This window comes from Salmo salar, chromosome 08 (genome assembly GCF_965601325.2).
Source record: "Salmo salar chromosome 08, fSalSal1, whole genome shotgun sequence".
NCBI classification, from domain to species: Eukaryota; Metazoa; Chordata; class Actinopteri; order Salmoniformes; family Salmonidae; genus Salmo; species Salmo salar.
The window spans coordinates 42,690,001-42,717,500 of record NC_138298.1 but is presented as its reverse complement, the minus strand read 5'-3'; the positions used below and the strand labels follow the sequence as shown (position 1 = coordinate 42,717,500).

Below are 27,500 nucleotides of genomic sequence, written 5' to 3'. Positions count from 1 at the left end.
ACACACACACACACACACACACACACACACACACACACACACACACACACACACACACACACACACACACAGGTAACGAGTGAATGGAAAAAGAGAGGAAAAGACAAAGGCGGTTAGGAAGAGGAGGAGAGAGGAAGAGAGAGAGAGGAAGAGGAGGACAGAGGAAGAGAGGAAAAGAGGAGGAGAGAGGAAGAGAGAGAGAGGAAGAGGAGGACAGAGGAAGAGAGGAAGAGAGAGGAAGAGGAGGAGAGAGAGAGAGGGAGGGGATGATGAAGAGAGATAAAACAGAGAAGGGAGAGAAATATCAATAGAGAGGCTGCTTCCCCAAATACCACCCTATTCCCTATATAGGGCACTACTTTAGACCAGGGCTACCACCCTATTCCCTATATAGTGAACTACTTTAGACCAGAGCCCTATTCCCTATATAGTGCACTACTTTAGACCAGAGCCTTATTCCCTATATAGTGAACTACTTTAGACCAGAGCCCTATTCCCTATATAGGGCATTACTTTAGACCAGGGCCCTATTCCCTATATAGGGCACTACTTTAGACCAGGGCCCTATTCCCTATATAGTGCATTACTTTAGACCAGGGCCCTATTCCCTATATAGTGAACTACTTTAGACCAGGGCCCTATTCCCTATATAGTGTACTACTTTAGACCAGGGCTACCACCCTATTCCCTATATAGTGCACTACTTTAGACCAGGGCCCTATTCCCTATATAGTGTACTACTTTAGACCAGGGCTACCCACCCTATTCCCTTTATGGTGCACTAATATGGACCGTGACCCTCTGAGTCCTGGTCCAAAGTAATGTACTATATAAGGTCTGATGCATCGAGGACGTCGTCCCCCAGTGACCCTCTGAGTCCTGGTCCAAAGTAATGTACTATATAAGGTCTGATGCATCGAGGACGTCGTCCCCCAGTGTCCCTCTGAGTCCTGGTCCAAAGTAATGTACTATATAAGGTCTGATGCATCGAGGACGTCGTCCCCCAGTGTCCCGCACCATAACAAAAGCCATGGATTACAGACATGTACTGATTTGTAATTTCTTCCGTTTATTTTACGCCGGGAGAAGAATTCTCATTTAATAACCACAGTGAATTATTGTAATGTTTGTTTATGTGTCAATTAATCCCATAAAGGGATGGGTTGCCAATTGGCGACTTGAAACGGAAATACAATTTTTTATTTATTCATTCATTTGACAGTATCATGCCAGGATAAAGGCTAGCGCTTTCAAGGAACAGGACCAGGCTAAAGTGACGCAAACCTCCCAGATGAGCTGAATGCCTTCTGTGTTCGCTTAGAGGCAAACAACACTGAGCCAGGCATGAGAGCCCCTGCTGTCCCGGAAGACTGAGTGTTGTCGATCTCCGTAGCCGATGTGAGAGTAAGACTTTTAAACATTGACTGGGTACTGGTACTCCTTGTATATAGCCTCATTATTGTTATTTATTGTTACACTATTTCATATTTTTATTTGTACATTTTCTTACTTTAACTCTGCATTGTTGGGAAAGGGCTCGTAAAATCAGCATTTCACAGTGAAGTCTTCACCTGTTGTATTCGGCGTGTGTGAAAAATTAAAACTAAATGTGCTAAGATTTGACAGGGAATCATTTGACAGGGAGTCATTTGACACAGGGAGTCATTTGACAGGGAGTCATTTGACAGGGAATCATTTGACAGGGAGTCATTTGACACAGGGAGTCATTTGACAGGGAGTCATTTGACAGGGAATCATTTGACAGGGAGTAATTTGAGACACAGGCGGTGTGTTACCTTGAGGAGGTCGAGGATCTTGACACAGAGCTCATAGTCAAAGTTCCCATAGCTGGAGTTGGTCATGTCATAGATGAAAATTAAACCATCTCTCTGGGTGTCAACACTGGAGAGAGGAAGGGAGGGAGAGAGAGGGGGGGAGGTGAGATTTCTGTTATGTACATTAAAGGATTGAGAGGTGAAGGAGACAAAGAGAGAATAGGACTAATTAAGGAACGAGAGAGAGAGAGAGTGTATAGGACTAATTAAGGAACGAGAGAGTATAGGACTAATTAAGGAACGAGAGAGAGAGAGAGAGTATAGGACTAATTAAGGAGAGAGAGAATAGGACTAATTAAGGAACGAGAGAGAGAGAGTGTATAGGACTAATTAAGGAACGAGAGAGTATAGGACTAATTAAGGAACGAGAGAGAGAGAGAGAGTATAGGACTAATTAAGGAGAGAGATAATAGGACTAATTAAGGAACGAGAGAGAGAGAGAGTATAGGACTAATTAAGGAGAGAGATAATAGGACTAATTAAGGAACGAGAGAGAGTGTATAGGACTAATTAAGGAGAGAGAGAATAGGACTAATTAAGGAACGAGAGAGAGAGTATAGGACTAATTAAGGAGAGAGAGAATAGGACTAATTAAGGAACGAGAGAGAGAGAATAGGACTAATTAAGGAGCGAGAGAAAGAGAGTAGGACTAATTAAGGAGAGAGAGAATAGGACTAATTAAGGAGCGAGAGAGAGAGAATAGGACTAATTAAGGAGAGAGAAAATAGGACTAATTAAGGAACGAGAGAGAGAATAGGACTAATTAAGGAGCGAGAGAGAGAGAATAGGACTAATTAAGGAGCGAGAGAGAGAGAATAGGACTAATTAAGGAGAGAGAAAATAGGACTAATTAAGGAACGAGAGAGAGAATAGGACTAATTAAGGAGCGAGAGAGAGAGTATAGGACTAATTAAGGAGAGAGAGAGAGAGAATAGGACTAATTAAGGAGAGAAAATAGGACTAATTAAGGAACGAGAGAGAGAATAGGACTAATTAAGGAGAGAGAGAATAGGACTAATTAAGGAAGGAGAAAGAGAGTAGGACTAATTAAGAGAGAGAGAATAGGACTAAGGAAGGAGAGAGAGAATAGGACTAATTAAGGAAGGAGAAAGAGAGTAGGACTAATTAAGAGAGAGAGTATAGGACTAATTAAGGAGAGAGAAAATAGGACTAATTAAGGAGCGAGAGAGAGAGTATAGGACTAATTAAGGAGAGAGAGAATAGGACTAATTAAGGAACGAGAGAGAGAGAATAGGACTAATTAAGGAGCGAGAGAAAGAGAGTAGGACTAATTAAGGAGAGAGAGAATAGGACTAATTAAGGAGCGAGAGAGAGAGAATAGGACTAATTAAGGAGAGAGAAAATAGGACTAATTAAGGAGCGAGAGAGAGAGTATAGGACTAATTAAGGAGAGAGAGAATAGGACGAATTAAGGAGAGAGAGAGAGAATAGGACTAATTAAGAGAGAGAGAGGTAGGGAGGGAGAGGTAGGGAGAATGGAGAGAGACCGAGAAGAAGAGAGAAATAAAGTAGGGCGGGGGGGGGGGGGGGGGGGTTACCTCTCGATGGCTTTGTCCAGCTGAAAGATGATTGCCTGCAGCACAGCCCTATGGGTAGTGACGTCAGAGCGGTGGAGACGAGCGGTGAACAGAGCCAGAGCTGCACCCTTAGCATCACGACCAGGCTGAAACACACAGAGCTTTACTGTAAACACAACAAACAGCATTCTAGAGGACCTTTACTTAGTCCTCATGAGCTTTACTGTAAACACAACAAACAGCATTCTGGAGGACCTTTACTTAGTCCTCATGAGCTTTACTGTAAACACAACAAACAGCATTCTAGAGGACCTTTACTTAGTCCTCATGAGCTTTACTGTAAACACAACAAACAGCATTCTAGAGGACCTTTACTTAGTCCTCATGAGCTTTACTGTAAACACAACAAACAGCATTCTAGAGGACCTTTACTTAGTCCTCATGAGCTTTACTGTAAACACAACAAACAGCATTCTAGAGGACCTTTACTTAGTCCTCATGAGCTTTACTGTAAACACAACAAACAGCATTCTAGAGGACCTTTACTTAGTCCTCATGAGCTTTACTGTAAACACAACAAACAGCATTCTAGAGGACCTTTACTTAGTCCTCATGAGCTTTACTGTAAACACAACAAACAGCATTCTAGAGGACCTTTACTTAGTCCTCATGAGCTTTACTGTAAACACAACAAACAGCATTCTGGAGGACCTTTACTTAGTCCTCATGAGCTTTACTGTAAACACAACAAACAGCATTCTAGAGGACCTTTACTTAGTCCTCATGAGCTTTACTGTAAACACAACAAACAGCATTCTAGAGGACCTTAGTCCTCATGAGCTTTACTGTAAACACAACAAACAGCATTCTAGAGGACCTTTACTTAGTCCTCATGAGCTTTACTGTAAACACAACAAACAGCATTCTAGAGGACCTTTACTTAGTCCTCATGAGCTTTACTGTAAACACAACAAACAGCATTCTAGAGGACCTTTACTTAGTCCTCATGAACTTTACTGTAAACACAACAAACAGCATTCTGGAGGACCTTTACTTAGTCCTCATGAGCTTTACTGTAAACACAACAAACAGCATTCTAGAGGACCTTTACTTAGTCCTCATGAGCTTTACTGTAAACACAACAAACAGCATTCTAGAGGACCTTAGTCCTCATGAGCTTTACTGTAAACACAACAAACAGCATTCTAGAGGACCTTTACTTAGTCCTCATGAGCTTTACTGTAAACACAACAAACAGCATTCTGGAGGACATTTACTTAGTCCTCATGAGCTTTACTGTAAACACAACAAACAGCATTCTAGAGGACCTTTACTTAGTCCTCATGAGCTTTACTGTAAACACAACAAACAGCATTCTAGAGGACCTTTACTTAGTGCTCATGAGCTTTACTGTAAACACAACAAACAGCATTCTAGAGGACCTTTACTTAGTCCTCATGAGCTTTACTGTAAACACAACAAACAGCATTCTAGAGGACCTTTACTTAGTCCTCATGAGCTTTACTGTAAACACAACAAACAGCATTCTAGAGGACCTTAGTCCTCATGAGCTTTACTGTAAACACAACAAACAGCATTCTAGAGGACCTTTACTTAGTCCTCATCAGCTTTACTGTAAACACAACAAACAGCATTCTGGAGGACATTTACTTAGTCCTCATGAGCTTTACTGTAAACACAACAAACAGCATTCTAGAGGACCTTTACTTAGTCCTCATGAGCTTTACTGTAAACACAACAAACAGCATTCTAGAGGACCTTTACTTAGTGCTCATGAGCTTTACTGTAAACACAACAAACAGCATTCTAGAGGACCTTTACTTAGTCCTCATGAGCTTTACTGTAAACACAACAAACAGCATTCTAGAGGACCTTTACTTAGTCCTCATGAGCTTTACTGTAAACACAACACAGCATTCTGGAGGACATTTACTTAGTCCTCATGAGCTTTACTGTAAACACAACAAACAGCATTCTAGAGGACCTTTACTTAGTCCTCATGAGCTTTACTGTAAACACAACAAACAGCATTCTGGAGGACCTTTACTTAGTCCTCATGAGCTTTACTGTAAACACAACAAACAGCATTCTGGAGGACCTTTACTTAGTCCTCATGAGCTTTACTGTAAACACAACAAACAGCATTCTAGAGGACCTTTACTTAGTCCTCATGAGCTTTACTGTAAACACAACACAGCATTCTAGAGGACCTTTACTTAGTCCTCATGAGCTTTACTGTAAACACAACAAACAGCATTCTAGAGGACCTTTACTTAGTCCTCATGAGCTTTACTGTAAACACAACAAACAGCATTCTAGAGGACCTTTACTTAGTCCTCATGAGCTTTACTGTAAACACAACAAACAGCATTCTGGAGGACCTTTACTTAGTCCTCATGAGCTTTACTGTAAACACAACAAACAGCATTCTAGAGGACCTTTACTTAGTCCTCATGAGCTTTACTGTAAACACAACAAACAGCATTCTGGAGGACCTTTACTTAGTCCTCCTGAACTTTACTGTAAACAGACAGCATTCTAATAGACCTTTATTTTACAGTCCTCATGAGCTTTACTGTAAACAGACAGCAATCTAATATACCTTTATTTTACAGTCCTCCTGAACTTTACTGTAAACACACAGCATTCTAATAGACCTTTATTTTACAGTCCTCCTGAACTTTACTGTAAACACACAGCATTCTAATAGACCTTTATTTTACAGTCCTCCTGAGCTTTACTGTAAACACAACGGACAGCATTTTCTACCTCTTTTCTCACATCCTCTCTCTATCCCTCCCTCCCTCCCTCCCTCCCTCTCTCTCTCTCTCTCTCTCTCTGTCTAATTGGTGAGGGTTTGTTCAGACAGCCCAATTCATCATAAGACAAACCCTCAGGGAATGAAGACGAGAGAGAGGGAATGCGGGAGAGAAGGAGTCAGACGAGAGGGCGAGAGGGCCTGCTGCCTGTCAGCTCACTCTTATCCTTATTTTCCCTCCTCTCAGTTTTTCCAGGGAGGGAGAGAGAGAGAAGAGAAGAGAGAGAGGGTAGAGAGAGGGAGGGAGAGGGAGAGAGAGAAAGAGAAAGAGAGAGAGAGCGAGAGAGAGAGAAGAGAGAGGGAGGGAGAGAGGGTAGAGAGAGGGAGAGATAGAGAGAGAGGGTGGAGAGAGGGAGGGAGAGGGAGGGAGAGAGAGAGAGAAGGTAGAGAGAGGGAGAGAGATAGAGAGAGAGGGTAGAGGGAGGTTAGAGAGAGACGGAGGGAGAGAGAGAGAGAGTGAGGGAGGGTAGAGAGAGGGTAGAGAGAGAGAAGAGAGAGAGAGTGAGAGGGGATGTAAGAAACATTAGTTAGGCTATTAGTTCAACAAGCTGCTTCTGTTCCTGTCACTGTTGTAACACACACACACACACACACACACACACACACACACACACACACACACACACACACACACACACACACACACACACACACACACACACACACACACACACACACACACACACATATACACCTAACAAACTTTTGTCTAATAAAAAAAATTCAAAGCCAATAAATAAAACTGTCGCAGGCCAAAATGGCAGAGAGAAACATAATCCCCTGGAAACTGATGCTGTTATTCACTGATGGAACAGAATCCCCTGGAAACTGATGCTGTTATTCACTGATGGAACAGAATCCCCTGGAAACTGATGCTGTTATTCACTGATGGAACAGAATCCCCTGGAAACTGATGCTGTTATTCACTGATGGAACAGAATCCCCTGGAAACTGATGCTGTTATACACTGATGGAACAGAATCCCCTGGAAACTGATGCTGTTATTCACTGATGGAACAGAATCCCCTGGAAACTGATGCTGTTATTCACTGATGGAACAGAATCCCCTGGAAACTGATGCTGTTATTCACTGATGGAACAGAATCCCCTGGAAACTGATGCTGTTATTCACTGATGGAACAGAATCCCCTGGAAACTGATGCTGTTATTCACTGATGGAACAGAATCCCCTGGAAACTGATGCTGTTATTCACTGATGGAACAGAATCCCCTGGAAACTGATGCTGTTATTCACTGATGGAACAGAATCCCCTGGAAACTGATGCTGTTATACACTGATGGAACAGAATCCCCTGGAAACTGATGCTGTTATTCACTGATGGAACAGAATCCCCTGGAAACTGATGCTGTTATTCACTGATGGAACAGAATCCCCTGGAAACTGATGCTGTTATTCACTGATGGAACAGAATCCCCTGGAAACTGATGCTGTTATTCACTGATGGAACAGCATCCCCTGGAAACTGATGCTGTTATACACTGATGGAACAGAATCCCCTGGAAACTGATGCTGTTATTCACTGATGGAACAGAATCCCCTGGAAACTGATGCTGTTATTCACTGATGGAACAGAATCCCCTGGAAACTGATGCTGTTATTCACTGATGGAACAGAATCCCCTGGAAACTGATGCTGTTATTCACTGATGGAACAGAATCCCCTGGAAACTGATGCTGTTATTCACTGATGGAACAGAATCCCCTGGAAACTGATGCTGTTATTCACTGATGGAACAGAATCCCCTGGAAACTGATGCTGTTATTCACTGATGGAACAGAATCCCCTGGAAACTGATGCTGTTATTCACTGATGGAACAGAATCCCCTGGAAACTGATGCTGTTATTCACTGATGGAACAGAATCCCCTGGAAACTGATGCTGTTATTCACTGATGGAACAGAATCCCCTGGAAACTGATGCTGTTATTCACTGATGGAACAGAATCCCCTGGAAACTGATGCTGTTATTCACTGATGGAACAGAATCCCCTGGAAACTGATGCTGTTATTCACTGATGGAACAGAATCCCCTGGAAACTGATGCTGTGATGAAGAGGGAGACTAACGCGGCTGGTGATGAAGAGGGAGACTAACACGGCTGGTGATGAAGAGGGAGACTAACGCGGCTGGCGATGAAGAGGGAGACTAACGCGGCTGGTGATGAAGAGGGAGACTAACGCGGCTGGTGATGAAGAGGGAGACTAACACGGCTGGTGATGAAGAGGGAGACTAACGCGGCTGGTGATAAAGAGGGAGACTAACACGGCTGGTGATGAAGAGGGAGACTAACGCGGCTGGTGATGAAGAGGGAGACTAACACGGCTGGTGATGAAGAGGGAGACTAACGCGGCTGGTGATGAAGAGGGAGACTAACGCGGCTGGTGATGAAGAGGGAGACTAACACGGCTGGTGATGAAGAGGGAGACTAACACGGCTGGTGATGAAGAGGGAGACTAACGCGGCTGGCGATGAAGAGGGAGACTAACGCGGCTGGTGATGAAGAGGGAGACTAACGCGGCTGGTGATGAAGAGGGAGACTAACGTGGCTGGTGATGAAGAGGGAGACTAACGCGGCTGGTGATGAAGAGGGAGACTAACACGGCTGGTGATGAAGAGGGAGACTAACGCGGCTGGTGATGAAGAGGGAGACTAACGCGGCTGGTGATGAAGAGGGAGACTAACACGGCTGGTGATGAAGAGGGAGACTAACACGGCTGGTGATGAAGAGGGAGACTAACGCGGCTGGTGATGAAGAGGGAGACTAACGCGGCTGGTGATGAAGAGGGAGACTAACACGGCTGGTGATGAAGAGGGAGACTAACGCGGCTGGGGCTGAAGAGGGAGACTTCATTGATACGCCGTGATCTATTGGCGGGTAAAGAAATGAGCTCATGAAAAACACAGACTATTGGCCAATGCTGCAGTAGGCCCTTCCACACCGAGGATTGGTGATTTTCGAGGGGGGGGGATTATTGGAAAGATTTTCTCAAATAACTTACTGTGAAGAACTATAGTTTTAATATATTATCATTCACAAATGGAGGTTTAAAAAAATTATAATTTTTAAACACTTTCCTACATTTCCACGCAGCAGGCCAGGTACTTCTATTCGTGTTCAGGCATGTGCGCTCCCTCAACATTATCAGGACAGAGAAACCAGACACACGCTCCCTCCCAGACACATGCTCCCTCAACATTATCAGGGCAGAGAAACCAGACACACGCTCCCCCAACATTATCAGGGCAGAGAAACCAGACACACGCTCCCTCCCAGACACATGCTCCCTCAACATTATCAGGACAGAGAAACCAGACACACGCTCCCCCAACATTATCAGGGCAGAGAAACCAGACACACGCTCCCCAACATTATCAGGACAGAGAAACCAGACACGTTACCTCAACATTATCAGGGCAGAGAAACCAGACACGTTACCTCAACATTATCAGGGCAGAGAAACCAGACACACGCTCCCTCAACATTATCAGGACAGAGAAACCAGACACACGCTCCCCCCAACATTATCAGGACAGAGAAACCAGACACATGCTCCCTCAACATTATCAGGACAGAGAAACCAGACACATGCTCCCTCAACATTATCAGGACAGAGAAACCAGACACATGCTCCCTCCCAGACACATGCTCCCTCAATATAATCAGGACAGAGAAACCAGACACATGCGCCCTCAACATTATCAGGACAGAGAAACCCGACACACGCTCCATCAACATTATCAGGACAGAGAAACCAAACACACGCTCCATCAACATTATCAGGGCAGAGAAACCAGACACATGCTCATTGCTCACATGGTGCACTGCAAACAAAAGACAATGAAAAACAAACTGACACATCTCGTAAATGATAGTTATGAAATAAACCAAAAGTGTGGCAGGTTGTGAACTCTTCCACTCCGAGAATGACAACGGTAAATGACTGTAATTAATACATGCATTAACAGACATATATATACAGGCAAATGATGGGGATTAGTGGTACATTTACTACTGGTGACATGTAATAGGGAATTAATCAAACAAACAAAAAATCTAAGGGCAAACAATTCACACAATGAATGCGCAAGAATTGGCGGGAGACAGCCGAGTCCTTCTGGAGAGAGACTGGCCCTTCTGGAGAGAGACTGGCCCTTCTGGAGAGAGACTGGCCCTTCTGGAGAGAGACTGGCCCTTCTGGAGAGAGACTGGCCCTTCTAGAGAGAGACTGGCCCTTCTAGAGAGAGACTGGCCCTTCTGGAGAGAGACTGGCCCTTCTAGAGAGAGACTGGCCCTTCTAGAGAGAGACTGGCCCTTCTAGAGAGAGACTGGCCCTTCTGGAGAGAGACTGGCCCTTCTGGAGAGAGACTGGCCCTTCTGGAGAGAGACTGGCCCTTCTAGAGAGAGACTGGCCCTTCTGGAGAGAGACTGGCCCTTCTGGAGAGCGACTGGCCCTTCTGGAGAGAGACTGGCCCTTCTGGAGAGAGACTGGCCCTTCTGGAGAGAGACTGGCCCTTCTGGAGAGAGACTGGCCCTTCTGGAGAGAGACTGGCCCTTCTAGAGAGAGACTGGCCCTTCTAGAGAGAGACTGGCCCTTCTGGAGAGAGACTGGCCCTTCTGGAGAGAGACTGGCCCTTCTGGAGAGAGACTGGCCCTTCTGGAGAGAGACTGGCCCTTCTGGAGAGAGACTGGCCCTTCTGGAGAGCGACTGGCCCTTCTGGAGAGCGACTGGCCCTTCTGGAGAGAGACTGGCCCTTCTGGAGAGAGACTGGCCCTTCTGGAGAGAGACTGGCCCTTCTGGAGAGAGACTGGCCCTTCTGGAGAGAGACTGGCCCTTCTAGAGAGAGACTGGCCCTTCTGGAGAGAGACTGGCCCTTCTGGAGAGAGACTGGCCCTTCTGGAGAGAGACTGGCCCTTCTGGAGAGAGACTGGCCCTTCTGGAGAGAGACTGGCCCTTCTGGAGAGAGACTGGCCCTTCTGGAGAGAGACTGGCCCTTCTGGAGAGAGACTGGCCCTTCTGGAGAGAGACTGGCCCTTCTGGAGAGAGACTGGCCCTTCTGGAGAGAGACTGGCCCTTCTGGAGAGAGACTGGCCCTTCTGGAGAGAGACTGGCCCTTCTGGAGAGAGACTGGCCCTTCTGGAGAGAGACTGGCCCTTCTAGAGAGAGACTGGCCCTTCTGGAGAGAGACTGGCCTATATCTTCACCCCTCCCCCTCTTCTTGTCTCAACATTTTTTTAATGATACTCAAGATGCTTGATCTTCACATATTTCAGATGCTTTTCACTGACAGCCACAACTCAATACTCAGCTAATCTCTCTATAGACACACACAGGACCCTACACTACTACACACTACTACACACTACTACACACTACTACACACTACAACACGCACACACACTACACCACTCTACACACACACAGGGCCCTACACTACTACACACACACACACACACACACACACACACACACACACACACACACACACACACACACACACACACACACACACACACACACACACACACACACACACACACACACACACACACTACTACACACTACAACACACACACTACACACTCTACACACACACACTACAACACACACACACACTACACACACACACACACACTCTACAACACACACACACACACTACACACACACACACACACACACACACACTACAACACACACACACTACAACACACACACACACACTACAACACGCACACACACTACAACATATACACACACTACAACACACACACAAACAAACACACACACACACACACACACACACACACACACACACTACAACACACACACACTACAACACACACACACACACTACAACACACACACACACGCTACTACACACACACACACACTACACCACTCTACACACACACACTACAACACACACACAATACACACTCTACACACACTACAACACACACACACTACAACACACACACACACAACACACACACACACACACACACACACACACACACACACACACACACACTCACACACACACATAAAGGCCTCACCAGGACGGTGAACTTTCCGCTGAGCAGTTCAGAGCGGAGAGGTTCCTCCTCTGGGTTAATGTTGAAGATGCCCTCTTTAATCCTCGTGTTCTGATTGGACCAATCACAGACATACAGGCAACAAGGGTCAAAGGTCAACCATTAGCACATTCTGGCATAGGTGGGAATTTACAGTGTATCTCGGGACCACCCACACACACACACACACACACACACACACACACACACACACACACACACACACACACACACACACACACACACAGCAGTGGCGTCTGGTCCCTCTCAGTACCTTGTATGCCTGGAAGAGGTCTATTGCTCGGGAGACGTCGAACTTGCGCGCCATCAGGAACTTGACGGCGGTTGGCTGGGAGACCAGGGCTGCGCTGCGGGGATGTTCCCTGCTGCGCACCTCACTCAGAAACTCCTCCACCGCCTGGGGACGGACGGGAGGGGAGGGGATGGGGGAACAAGGGGAGAGAGGAAGGGAGGTTACAGGGATGAGACCAGACCAGACGAGAGATTGGGGGAAGCATTAGAGGGGGATATTGGAGGAGAGGGTGGGGTTGGAGAGCGAGAGAGGAGAGAGGACAGAGAAGGGACAAGTGAGGGTGGAGTTGGAGAGAGAGAGTGAGAGAGATGACAGAAGGGACGAGTGAGGGGGTGGGGATGGAGAGAGTGAGTGAGAGAGAGAGAGAGAGAGGAGAGAGGGAGGGAGAGAGAGGGAGGACAGAGAAGGGACAAGTGAGGGTGGAGTTGGTGAGAGAGAGTGACAGAGATGACAGAAGGGACGAGTGAGGGTGGGGATGGAGAGAGTGAGTGAGAGAGAGAGAGAGAGAGAGAGAGAGAGAGAGAGAGAGAGAGGAGAGAGAGGACAGAAAAGGTACAAGTGAGGGTGGGGTTGGATAGGGAGAGAAAGGACAAGTGAGGGTGGGGTTGGATAGGGAGAGAAAGGATAAGTGAGGGTGGGGTTGGATAGGGAGAGAAAGGACAGGGAAGGGACAAGTGAGGGTGGGGTAGTTATCAGAAGGGGAGAGGACAGAGTGAGGGTGGGGTAGTTATCAGAAGGGGAGAGGACAGAGTGAGGGTGGGGTAGTTATCAGAAGGGGAGAGGACAGAGTGAGGGTGGGGTAGTTATCAGAAGGGGAGAGGACAGAGTGAGGGTGGGGTAGTTATCAGAAGGGGAGAGGACAGAGTGAGGGTGGGGTAGTTATCAGAAGGGGAGAGGACAGAGTGAGGGTGGGGTAGTTATCAGAAGGGGAGAGGACAGAGTGAGGGTGGGGTAGTTATCAGAAGGGGAGAGGACAGAGTGAGGGTGGGGTAGTTATCAGAAGGGGAGAGGACAGAGTGAGGGTGGGGTAGTTATCAGAAGGGGAGAGGACAGAGTGAGGGTGGGGTAGTTATCAGAAGGGGAGAGGACAGAGTGAGGGTGGGGTAGTTATCAGAAGGGGAGAGGACAGAGTGAGGGTGGGGTAGTTATCAGAAGGGGAGAGGACAGAGTGAGGGTGGGGTAGTTATCAGAAGGGGAGAGGACAGAGTGAGGGTGGGGTAGTTATCAGAAGGGGAGAGGACAGAGTGAGGGTGGGGTAGTTATCAGAAGGGGAGAGGACAGAGTGAGGGTGGGGTAGTTATCAGAAGGGGAGAGGACAGAGTGAGGGTGGGGTAGTTATCAGAAGGGGAGAGGGAGAACAGAGAGTTGTTAACACTTGTGGCTCATGGTTGAACCCCTGTGTGGTGTGTTGTGCTGGTGCCGACAGTATTCAATGTAACCAACATCCCTAGGAAGTAGGAAAGAACTACCAAGACCAGTCACTTATTGGCTAAATCAACAACAACTCCATCTCTGATTGGTTGATAGAAAGACAGACGGACAGATATAAACACGCCCTACATCAAGTGATTGACAGACATACACTCTTGAGGTCGACCGATTAATCGGCATGGACGATTAACTAGAGCTGATTTCAAGTTTTTCATAACAATCGGTAATCGGCATTTTTGGACGCCGATTATGGCCGATTACATTGCACTCCACGAGGAGACTGTGTGGCAGGCTGACTACCTGTTATACGAGTGCAGCAAGGGGCCAAGGTAAGTTGCTAGCTAGCATTCAACTTATCTTATAAAAAAAACAATCAATCTTCACATAATCACTAGTTAACTACACATGGTTGATGATATTACTAGGTTAACTAGCTAGTCCTGCGTTGCATATAATCAATGCGGTGCCTGTTAATTTATCATTGAATCACAGCCTACTTCGCCAAACGGGTGATGATTTAACAAAAGCTCAATTGTTACACAAATGTACCTAACCATAAACATCAATGCATTTATTAAAATGAATACACAGAAGTATATTATATTTTAACCTGCATATTTAGTTAAAATAAATTCATGTTATCAGGCAATATTAACTAGGGATATTGTGTCACTTCTCTTCCGTTCATTGCACGCAGAGTTAGGGTATATGCAACAGTTTGGGCCGCCTGGCTCGTTGCGAACTAATTTTCCAGGATTTTACATAATTATGACAAAACATTGAATGTTGTGCGATGTAACAGCAATATTTAGACTTAGGGATGCCACCCGTTAGATAAAATACGAAACGGTTCCGTATTTCACTGAAAGAATAAACGTTTTGTTTTCGAAATGATAGTTTCCGGATTTGACCATATTAATGACCTAAGGCTCGTATTTCTGTGTGTTATTATGTTATAATTAAGTCTATGATTTGATATTTGATAGAGCAGTCTGACTGAGCGGTGGTAGGCGGCAGCAGGCTCGTAATCATTCATTCAAACTTTACTGTGTTTGCCAGCAGCTCTTAGCAATGCTTGAACCACAGCGCTGTTTATGACCTCAAGCCTACCAACTCCTGAGATTAGGCTGGCAATACTAAAGTGCCTATTAGAACATCCAATAGTCAAAGGTATATGAAATACAAAATGGTATAGAAAGAAATAGTCGACGCGTCATAATTCCTATAATAACAACAACATAAAACTTCTTAACTGGGAATATTGAAGACTTGAGTTAAAAAGGAACCACCAGCCTTCATATGTTCTCATGTTTTGAGCAAGGAACTTAAACTTTAGTTTTTTTTTTTTTTACATAGCACATATTGCACTTTTACTTTCTTCTCCAACACTGTGTTTTTTCATTATTTAAACCAAATTGAGCATGTTTAATTATTTATTTGAGACTAAATAGATGTTATTTATGTATTATACTAAGTTAAAATAAGGGTTCATTCAGTATTGTTATTGTCATTATTACACACATATATATATATATATATATGTAAAAAATCTGCCGATAATCGGTACCGGCCTTTTTTGGTCCTCCAATAATCGGTATCGGAAAGTCATAATCAGTCGACCTCTAACACACACAGCCCTACGTCATGTGCTTGAACTGTGTGGACCTTTAAGCTTCCAGTGACGTTAGTGGATATTCAACAACAACATCCGTTCGACACTTGACAACGGATTGTACCAACTACTTCAATAACCAATTTTGGCAAAGGAGTACATAGAAACGTCCCTGGAAAAACTTGCCTCGAAGTGTTAACTCCCGTTACAAATTCACGTTAAGTGGTAACATGATTGATATAGCACATAATGCGTGTTGCTCGCTAGCTAGAGAAGCTGCATTAGTCAAATAACTAAGGTTAGCTAGCTAAGAGATGAGAGGACCGAGCAAGTCGTAGCTACTAGCTAGGGCCCTAAGCTACTCGTCTACTGTTGCCAAATTAGTTTAATTAAATACATGAACTAGTTAAATAAACAGATCAGCTATTTTATATCTGAGAGCTCTCTTTCGTCATCGACGATGGGGCTGTTAACGTTAACTTACAATCTAGCCAGCCAGTTGAATGACGAAAACAAAGTTACTAGGAACTTGGGAGCAAATTCTGTTGAACCTACTGCAGTAAAATGGATAGCTAACGAGCTATGACTGAGACCAAACAAGTACTCAAAGCAAACATGTCACTAGACGTATAACGCAACCTTGTACTGACTTCTGAAAGGAAGTCATATTTTTGGCTCAAATTAAACAGAAATGGCAATGTTCTCTTACTATAGTCACCTAGCTAGGAAGCTACATGTGGGTAAACTCGGTCTTCCTCTCGGGCTAACGTTTAGCTATCGCTAGGTAGCCGTCTGCGTTCAATATGACTGACGACGTTAACTCTCAATTGGAAGAAGAAAAAATTAAGTTAGCGAGTTGATTTTCCAGTTCTTCAAAAATAATAATGGGTAACAAATATGAAATATAACCAGTGATATGTAACGTTGCCTAATTATTTGTAAAGCAAAATGCTAGTCAGCCAGCTAGCTAAACGTGAGGCGTCTACTGTGAGTTGCATCCAGACGAGCGTGTTAAGCAGCTAGCTAATAGTAGCATTGCTAACGGCTGTCATAATATAAGTAACGGGCCACGGATATTTACGAGACAGTATCCTCAACAAGGACAACGCTGACCTACAACCTAATCAGACATTGTGTTTATTATGCAAATAATGGGGAAACAGAAGAAGAAGAAAAAAAAAAACGTAATTTTTTTGGACGAAATCGAGAGCTTTACCATGGTAAACCAAGCCCTTACCAGTTCCTCCTGACTTGTCAAGGCTTCCGCCATCTTGAAGCCTCGGCAACGTCGCGGTTCTACGTGCTCGTTCACGACGATCTTGAAGTCACGTTTCTACGTGCTCGTTCACAACGCAGAAGCCCGAGTGAGGAGGGAGGGGGTTGTCACTATAGTTACCAGAAACACAAAATCAAAATACGATACTAATATCGCAAAAATATGTATGAAAACAACAACAAAATAAGATCTTTGAGGTTATAATTTAAAGTTAGGGTTAGGCAGAAGGCTAGCAGTGTGGTTAATGTTACGTTTAAAGTCATATTTTAAGAAGAGAAATTGGCGTGGTTTAGCCATAATTATGACTTTGTGGCTCTGGTAACTAATGACGACCAGACGCGAAGTGGGTTAGTGCTATACAAAATCCTTGGGACGTCCCTACCCAAAAACCTAACTTTAACCCCAAAACTGTAACTATAACCTTTACCTAAATCTACATTTTAACTTAAATTGTGTTTGTGTGGGGGGTAGGGACGTCCCAAGGAGCCCGAACAACAAGGACCACGGGAGAAGTGCGGAAAGACTACGGGTCGCCAAAGGGCTCATTCTACAAAAGGTCGAACGTTTGTGTACACTTGTAATGTAGATAATGATTTAATAAATTCTGCACCATTCTTTATTAAAATGTTATGTGACACAACACATGGTGGAAAAACATACAAGGTTTGTTTTAATGACTTTATGTCCATTTTTTGTGATGTTATTTTCCATATGTGAATCTCTGTCATGCAATAAAAATACAGGCAACAGTTCAGTCACAAAACATCCTGAAAACAATTTTTATTGCACCATCACTTGAGTTGTCTGTCACAACAATTTACATCATATGTTTTTTTTGTGTTTTTTAATTTTTTTACATGTTATGCTTCTGACATTCATTATCAAGGAAATCCTGATAAATATTTCCTGTGCAAGACAGTTGGTGATGGAGTGTCTCAGCGGCACCCTAATCCCTATACAGTAGTGCAGTATATAGGCAATAGGGTGTAATTTGGGACACAAACCCACGTCAGAGGGTTTAGTAGAGAGATACATGTAAATACAAGGTAGGGAACAGCAGGGACAGATCAGTCTCATTGGGGACACAAGGCCACGCCAGAGGGTTTAGTAGAGAGATACATGTAAATACAAGGTAGGGACCGATCAGTCTCATTGGGGACACAAGACCACGTCAGAGGGTTTAGTAGAGAGATACATGTAAATACAAGGTAGGGACCAGCAGGGACAGATCAGTCTCATTGGGGATACAGGCCACTCTCTCTGACATCACTTCTTCTGGATGCAAACTACAAGCTCAGGGTCCGAAATGGTACCCTATTCCCTATATAGGGAATAGGGCTCTGGTCGAAAGTAGTGCACTATATAGGGAATAAGGCTGTGGTCTAAAGTAGTGCACTATATAAGGAATAAGGCTCTGGTCTAAAGTAGTGCACTATTATAGGGAATAGGGCTCTGGTCTAAAGTAGTGCACTATATAGGGAATAGGGTGCCATAGGGCTCTGGTCTAAAGTAGTGCACTATTATAGGGAATAGGGTGCCATTTGGGAAACATCAATAGAATGGATGAAATCCTGCCAGAATCACAACGTCAGGGGACCCTATAAAGTCAAGGATCCAGAGAGTGATGTCGTAGTGAGACAAACCGCTCCAGAGGGGGGGTTGAATAGGCAATACAAGTCCTATTGTATTGGTTCTTAATGAACAGTTTCATTGGGTGTGTCTAAAACGTCTTCCTTCCCTCTGTCTCTCACTTCCTGTCCTTCACGAGAGCCTATTAGAAGTCACAGGACAGGTGGTGGATGGTAGACTATCAGGGACTGTATTCATAATGTAGATGGTAGATGGTAGACTATCAGGGACTGTATTCATAATGTAGATGGTAGATGGTAGACTATCAGGGACTGTATTCATAATGTAGATGGTAGATGGTAGACTATCAGGGACTGTATTCATAATGTAGATGGTAGATGGTAGACTCTCAGGGACTGTATTCATAATGTAGATGGTAGACTCTCAGGGACTGTATTCATAATGTAGATGGTAGATGGTAGACTATCAGGGACTGTATTCATAATGTAGATGGTAGACTATCAGGGACTGTATTCATAATGTAGATGGTAGATGGTAGACTCTCAGGGACTATATTCATAATGTAGATGGTAGATGGTAGACTATCAGGGACTGTATTCATAATGTAGATGGTAGATGGTAGACTCTCAGGGACTGTATTCATAATGTAGATGGTAGATGGTAGACTATCAGGGACTGTATTCATAATGTAGATGGTAGATGGTAGACTCTCAGGGACTGTATTCATAATGTAGATGGTAGATGGTAGACTATCAGGGACTGTATTCATAATGTAGATGGTAGATGGTAGACTCTCAGGGACTGTATTCATAATGTAGATGGTAGATGGTAGACTATCAGGGACTGTATTCATAATGTAGATGGTAGACTCTCAGGGACTGTATTCATAATGTAGATGGTAGACTCTCAGGGACTGTATTCATAATGTAGATGGTAGATGGTAGACTATCAGGGACTGTATTCATAATGTAGATGGTAGATGGTAGACTATCAGGGACTGTATTCATAATGTAGATGGTAGACTCTCAGGGACTGTATTCATAATGTAGATGGTAGATGGTAGACTATCAGGGACTGTATTCATAATGTAGATGGTAGATTATCAGGGACTATATTCATAATGTAGATGGTAGACTCTCAGGGACTGTATTCATAATGTAGATGGTAGACTATCAGGGACTGTATTCATAATGTAGATGGTAGATGGTAGACTATCAGGGACTGTATTCATAATGTAGATGGTAGATGGTAGACTCTCAGGGACTGTATTCATAATGTAGATGGTAGATGGTAGACTATCAGGGACTGTATTCATAATGTAGATGGTAGACTCTCAGGGACTGTATTCATAATGTAGATGGTAGACTACCAGGGACTGTATTCATAATGTAGATGGTAGACTATCAGGGACTGTATTCATAATGTAGATGGTAGATGGTAGACTCTCAGGGACTGTATTCATAATGTAGATGGTAGACTATCAGGGACTGTATTCATAATGTAGATGGTAGACTATCAGGGACTGTATTCATAATGTAGATGGTAGATGGTAGACTCTCAGGGACTGTATTCATAATGTAGATGGTAGATTCTCAGGGACTGTATTCATAATGTAGATGGTAGACTACCAGGGACTGTATTCATAATGTAGATGGTAGACTATCAGGGACTGTATTCATAATGTAGATGGTAGATGGTAGACTATCAGGGACTGTATTCATAATGTAGATGGTAGATGGTAGACTATCAGGGACTGTATTCATAATGTAGATGGTAGATGGTAGACTATCAGGGACTGTATTCATAATGTAGATGGTAGATGGTAGACTCTCAGGGACTGTATTCATAATGTAGATGGTAGACTATCAGGGACTGTATTCATAATGTAGATGGTAGATGGTAGACTCTCAGGGACTGTATTCATAATGTAGATGGTAGATTATCAGGGACTGTATTCATAATGTAGATGGTAGATGGTAGACTACCAGGGACTGTATTCATAATGTAGATGGTAGATGGTAGACTATCAGGGACTGTATTCATAATGTAGATGGTAGATGGTAGACTACCAGGGACTGTATTCATAACGTCCCTCCTATCATCTTCAACAACAGACAGACTAACCTCTTATCATCTCTGTCCCTCCCACTTCAACAACAGACAGACCTGTTTATATAGCGAATTGCTGACATGGCTTCTGACTGAGGAGAGCATATAGGGGGCGTCCCAATAATATCTCCTTTCTTCTGAAGTGTGCACTCGTTCACTGCTTCTCACAAAACCAAAATCCTTGAATCAAGAGTTCCTCCCTCTACCTGTCTCGCCATCCCCCAAATGAAAACCATGGGAAGTGTGTATGTATGGGTGTGTAAACACAAATGTTTTTATTCTTAGCATCATCATCATCGTCGTCGTCGTCGTGACAAACACATCAAGGTTGTTAGTTAAGGCATGTGCATAGCAGTCAGAGCTGTGTTTTAAACCAGAGCAGAAAACACCAGTCAGAGCTGTGTTTTAAACCAGAGCAGAAAACACCAGTCAGAGCTGTGTTTTAAACCAGAGTAGAAAACACAGAGGGACTACTATGTACACAGTCAATTGCAACCCTCTTCTCATAGAGGTAGAAAGAGAACTCATCAAACCAGGTTATATCCATCTAGAGCCCTCTTTCTACCTCTATGCTCTTTCTCTAATAATGGTCCATGGGGCCAGCCCTGTTCTAGAATCCCCCCATTCTAGAATCACCATCTGTTCTAGAATCAACATATATTCTAGAATCACCATCTGTTCTAGAATCAACATATATTCTAGAAACAACATATATTCTAGAAACAACATATATTCTAGAATCAACATATATTCTAGAATCAACATATATTCTAGAAACAACATATATTCTAGAATCTACATATATTCCAGAATCAACATATATTCCAGAATCAACATATATTCTAGAATCAACATATATTCTAGAATCAACATATATTCTAGAATCAACATATATTCTAGAAACAACATATATTCTAGAAACAACATATATTCTAGAAACAACATATATTCTAGAAACAACATATATTCTAGAAACAACATATATTCTAGATTCCACCCCTGTTCTAGAATCCACCCCTGTTCTAGAATCCACCCCTGTTCTAGAATCCACCCCTGTTCTAGAATCCACCCCTGTTCTAGAATCCACCCCTGTTCTAGAATCCACCCCTGTTCTAGAATCCACCCCTGTTCAAGAAGCACCACTGTTGTCAACTGGGGTTTTGCAGGTACAGGGGGGTTAGTTTGAGGGGACTGAGGGGTGGTATATTTGGTTAGTTTGTGGGGACTGAGGGGGGGTTAGTTTGAGGGGACTGAGGGGGGTTATGGTCCGGGCGTGTCAGGCGCTGTGAGCGTCTCCGTCGGAGCTGAAGTAGTACCTAACGGGGGGTCCAGGAAGGTCCTCATCACCGTCTGACTCAGGAGCGAAGGACACGGTCAGGTCGACGTAGCGACGGTCTACAGACGGCTTGATCAACTTCTGCATCCTAGGGGAGGAGGGGCGGGAAAGAGGGAGGAAAGGGAGGAATACAGGGAGGAAAGGGGGGGAGGGAGAGAGGGAGGAAAGGGGGGGAGAGGGAGGAAAGGAGGAAGAGAGGGAGGAAAGGAGGAAGAGAGGGAGGAAAGGGGGGGAGAGGGAGGAATACAGGGAGGAAAGGGGGGGAGAGGGAGAGGGAGGAAAGGGGGGGAGGGAGGGATAGAGGGAGGAAAGGGGGGGAGAGGAGAATGAGAGACTAAGATTCACAGTGATTCAGGAGGACACAGTGTGTGAGTGTGTGTTTACGTGTGTGTGTTTACGTGTTTACGTGTGTGTGTGTGTGTGTGTGTGTGTGTGTGTGTGTGTGTGTGTGTGTGTGTGTGTGTTGCTTACGTTAGTTTTAGTCTCTTGTTGTGTCCAGGCATCACAGGAACATAGAGCATCTTCACGCCATGGACCACCATGGTAGGTTCTATCCCATAATTCACCTGTAATACAGTCAACACTATGGTAGGATATATCCCATAATTCACCTGTAATACAGTCAACACTATGGTAGGATATATCCCATAATTCACCTGTAATACAACACAGTCAACACCATGGTAGGATATATCCCATAATTCACCTGTAATACAGTCAACACTATGGTAGGATATATCCCATAATTCACCTGTAATACAACACAGTCAACACTATGGTAGGATATATCCCATAATTCACCTGTAATACAACACAGTCAACACCATGGTAGGATATATCCCATAATTCACCTGTAATACAACACAGTCAACACTATGGTAGGATATATCCCATAATTGACCTGTAATACAACACAGTCAACACTATGGTAGGATATATCCCATAATTGACCTGTAATACAACACAGTCAACCCCATGGTAGGATATATCCCATAATTCACCTGTAAAACAACACAGTCAACCCCATGGTAGGATATATCCCATAATTCACCTGTAAAACAACACAGTCAACACCATGGTAGGATATATCCCATAATTCACCTGTAATACAACACAGTCAACACCATGGTAGGATATATCCCATAATTCACCTGTAATACAACACAGTCAACACCATGGTAGGATCTATCCCATAATTCACCTGTAATACAACACAGTCAACACTATGGTAGGATATATCCCATAATTCACCTGTAATACAACACAGTCAACACTATGGTAGGATATATCCCATAATTCACCTGTAATACAACACAGTCAACACCATGGTAGGATATATCCCATAATTCACCTGTAATACAACACAGTCAACACCATGGTAGGATATATCCCATAATTCACCTGTAATACAACACAGTCAAAACAACAGTATCATCACCAATATGATCAATAGATATGTGACTATCAATCCCTCGACAGAGAGAGAATTCATATAGTCTCACCAGCACTGCCTTGATGAAGTCAGAGAGAGAGAAGTGTTGGTCACCCCACACAGTCCAGCGGTCCCAGATAGAGAAAGAGATGTCTTCCCTGAGGAGGAGAGACACAGACAGGACTCAGTGAGAGACAGAGACGGAGACAGACAGAGAGAGAGACAGAGATGTCTTCCCTGAGGAGGAGAGACACAGACAGGACTCAGTGAGAGACAGAGACGGAGACAGACAGAGAGAGAGACAGACAGGGAGACACAGACAGGGAGACACAGACAGGGAGACACAGACAGGGAGACACAGACAGGGAGACACAGACAGGGAGACACAGACAGGGAGACACAGACAGAGAGACACAGACAGAGAGACACAGACAGGACTCAGTGATAGACAGAGACAGAGACAGACCGAGAGAGAGAGAGAGACAGACAGGACTCAGTGATAGACAGAGACAGACCGAGAGAGAGAAAGAGACAGACAGAGAGACAGGGAGACAGAGAGAGAGACAGAGAGACAGACAGGGAGACAGAGAGACAGAGGGAGACAGAGAAGTGTTGAGACCACACAGCCCAGAGGTCCCAAATAGAGAAAGAGATGTATTTTCTGTCTGTACGTGTGTATGTGTGTGTACAGGTGTGTGTGTGTGTGTCTATGTACAGGTGTGTGTCTGTGTTTCTGTGTACATGTCTGTGTGTGTGTGTCTGTGTGTACAGGTGTGTCTGTGCACAGGTGTATGTGTGTGTACAGGTGTGTGTGTGTGTGTGTGTGTGTGTGTGGTGTGTGTGTGTGTGTGTGTACAGGTGTATGTGTGTGTGTGTGTGTGTGTGTGTGTGTGTGTGTGTGTGTGTGTGTGTGTGTGTGTGTGTGTATACAGGTGTGTGTGTGTGTGTGTGTGTGTGTGTACAGGTGTGTGTGTGTGTGTGTGTGTGTGTACAGGTGTGTGTGTGTGTGTGTGTGTGTGTGTGTGTGTGTGTGTACAGGTGTGTGTGTGTGTGTGTGTGTGTACAGGTGTGTGTGTGTGTGTACAGGTGTATGTGTGTGTGTGTGTGTACAGGTGTATGTGTGTGTGTGTGTGTACAGGTGTATGTGTGTGTGTGTGTGTGTGTGTGTGTGTGTGTGTGTACAGGTGTATGTGTGTGTACAGGTGTATGTGTGTGTGTGTGTGTGTGTGTGTGTGTGTGTGTGTGTGTGTGTACAGGTGTATGTGTGTGTGTGTGTGTGTGTGTGTGTGTGTACAGGTGTGTCTCCTACCTGATCTGTGTCCTCTTGACAGGTGCAGCCTCGGTGAGGACCATGACAGGAATGGCCAGGTTGAAGAAACAGTTGTTGAACGACTCAAACCCGTATCCTCCCACCACCTTCACCAGCTCCAACGACACCTGGGGACCACAGCACACCCACTCACTGACCACTCCCCAGAGACCCCCAGACTTCCAGACGACCCCCCCAGACTTCCAGACAACCCCCCCAGACTTCCAGACGACCCCCAGACTTCCAGACGACCCCCAGAGACCCCCCCCAGACTTCCAGACGACCCCCAGAGACCCCCCCCAGACTTCCAGACGACCCCCAGAGACCCCCCCCAGACTTCCAGACGACCCCCAGAGACCCCCCCCAGACTTCCAGACGACCTCCAGAGACCCCCCCCCAGACTTCCAGACGACCTCCAGAGACCCCCCCCCAGACTTCCAGACGACCCCCAGAGACCCCCCCAGACTTCCAGACAAACCCCCCAAACGACCCCCCCCAGACGACCCCCCAGACAACCCCCCCAGACTTCCAGACGACCCGCCCAGGCGACCCCCCCAGAGACCCCCCCAGGCGACCCCCCCCCAGGCGACCCCCCCCCCCCCCCCAGGCGACCCCCCCCCAGTTAATTCCCGTCATCAGCCAAAACTACACAGCACTGAATTCATTGGTATGTTCCATTTAGGTCTGTGACTGAATCAGACTAGCAGATTCCGTAAAAACCAATTCAAAACCAGGAAGAAGAGATCCAAGCTGTTAAAAAAACCTATTAAACTGATAAACATTTGATTCAGTCATTTACTACCAGTCTGATAAGATAAAATAAATGAATTTACTACCATTTAAAATAAATATATGATTTACTTAAAGTATTCAAACCCCTGAGTCAATACATGTTAGAATCACATTTGGCAGCGATTACAGCTGGGAGTCTTTCTGGGTGAGTCTCTAAGAGTCATTACAGCTGAGAGTCTTTCTGGTTGAGTCTCTAAGAGTCATTACAGCTGGGAGTCTTTCTGGGTGAGTCTAAGAGCCATTACAGCTGAGAGTCTTTCTGGGTGAGTCTCTAAGACTCATTACAGCTGGGAGTCTTTCTGGGTGAGTCTCTAAGAGTCATTAGATCTGGGAGTCTTTCTGGGTGAGTCTCTAAGAGCTTTACACACCTGGATTGTACAATAGTTTCACATTATTCTTCTCATAATTCTTTAATCTCTGTCAAGTTGGTTATTGATCATGGCTAGACAAACATTTTCAGGTCTTTCCATAGGTTTCCAAGACGATTTAAATCAAATCTGTAACTCGGCCACTCAGGGAACATTCACTGTCTTCTTGGTGAGTAACTCCAGTGTATATTTGTCCTTGGTGTTTTTAAGGTTATTGTCCTGCTGGAAGGTGAATTCATCTCCCAGTGTCTGGTGGAAAGCAGACTGGACCAGGTTTTCATCCAGGATTTTTACCTGCTTAGCTCTATTCTGTTTCTTTTCATCCGGGGGAAAAAAAAACTCCCTCGTCTTTGCCGATGACAAGCATACCCAACACATGATGCAGCCACTACTTAGACCACCCAGGAGTCCCCTCTGATGTCATGGAGTGTGTTCTAGGTAGCAGCTTAGACCACCCTAGACCACAACTAGACCACCCTAGACCACAACTAGACCACAACTAGACCACCCCTAGACCACAACTAGACCACCCCTAGACCACCATAGACCACCCTAGACCACAACTAGACTACCCTAGACCACAACTAGACCACCCTAGACCACCATAGACCATCATAGACCACCATAGACCACCCTAGACCACAACTAGACCACAACTAGACCACCCCTAGACCACCCTAGACCACCACTAGACCACCCTAGACCACAACTAGACCACCCCAGACCACCCTAGACCACAACTAGACCACCCTAGACCACAACTAGACTACTCTAGACCACAACTAGACCACACTAGACCACCCCTAGACCACCCTAGACCACCCTAGACCACCATAGACCACCCTAGACCACAACTAGACTACCCTAGACCACAACTAGACCATCATAGACCACCCTAGACAACAACTAGACTACCCTAGACCACCATAGACCACCCCAGACCACCCTAGACCACCCTAGACCACAACTAGACCACAACTAGACCACAACTAGACCACCACTAGACCACCACTAGACCACCATAGACCACAACTAGACCACCCTAGACCACAACTAGACCACAACTAGACCACCCTAGACCACAACTAGGACCACCACTAGACCACCACTAGACCACCACTAGACCACCCTAGACCACCACTAGACCACCCTAGACCACCCTAGACCACAACTAGACCACCCCAGACCACCCTAGACCACAACTAGACCACCCCAGACCACCACTAGACCACCACTAGACCACAACTAGGACCACAACTAGACAACCATAGACCACCCCTAGACCACCACTAGACCACCCTAGACCACCCTAGACCACACCTAGACCACCCCTAGACCACCACTAGACCACCCTAGACCACCACTAGACCACCACTAGACCACTCTAGACCACCCTAGACCACCACTAGACCACCACTAGACCACCCTAGACCACCACTAGACCACCACTAGACCACCCTAGACCACCACAGACCACAACTAGACCACCCCTAGACCTCCCTAGACCACCACTAGACCACCCTAGACCACCCTAGACCACCCCTAGACCACCACTAGACCACCACTAGACCACCACTAGACCACCCTAGACCACCACTAGACCACCCTAGACCACCCTAGACCAC

At 45.0% G+C, this 27,500-nt stretch overlaps 2 protein-coding genes across 2 annotated transcripts in view; both read right to left on the bottom strand.

Annotated features, from left to right (window-relative positions):
- LOC123738252 (tyrosine-protein phosphatase non-receptor type 9) overlaps nt 1-17,157 on the bottom strand; it is a 39,566-nt gene extending 22,409 nt beyond the window's left edge. The window contains 5 exon segments of the mRNA XM_082978692.1: nt 1,797-1,902; nt 3,395-3,519; nt 12,290-12,379; nt 12,582-12,725; nt 16,901-17,157. Of these exon segments, the coding sequence (XP_082834818.1) occupies nt 1,797-1,902; nt 3,395-3,519; nt 12,290-12,379; nt 12,582-12,725; nt 16,901-16,933 (498 nt within the window). The 5' untranslated portion in view covers nt 16,934-17,157.
- Nucleotides 17,158-20,886: 3,729 nt separating this feature from the next.
- Nucleotides 20,887-27,500, bottom strand: part of LOC123738253 (ubiquitin-like modifier-activating enzyme 6) — a 41,472-nt gene continuing 34,858 nt past the window's right edge. The window contains exons 25-28 of the mRNA XM_082978298.1: nt 24,716-24,843; nt 23,477-23,564; nt 22,446-22,540; nt 20,887-22,062 (exon numbers count right to left, since the gene is read on the bottom strand). Of these exons, the coding sequence (XP_082834424.1) occupies nt 21,915-22,062; nt 22,446-22,540; nt 23,477-23,564; nt 24,716-24,843 (459 nt within the window). The 3' untranslated portion in view covers nt 20,887-21,914. The remainder of the gene's footprint in view (nt 22,063-22,445; nt 22,541-23,476; nt 23,565-24,715; nt 24,844-27,500) is intronic.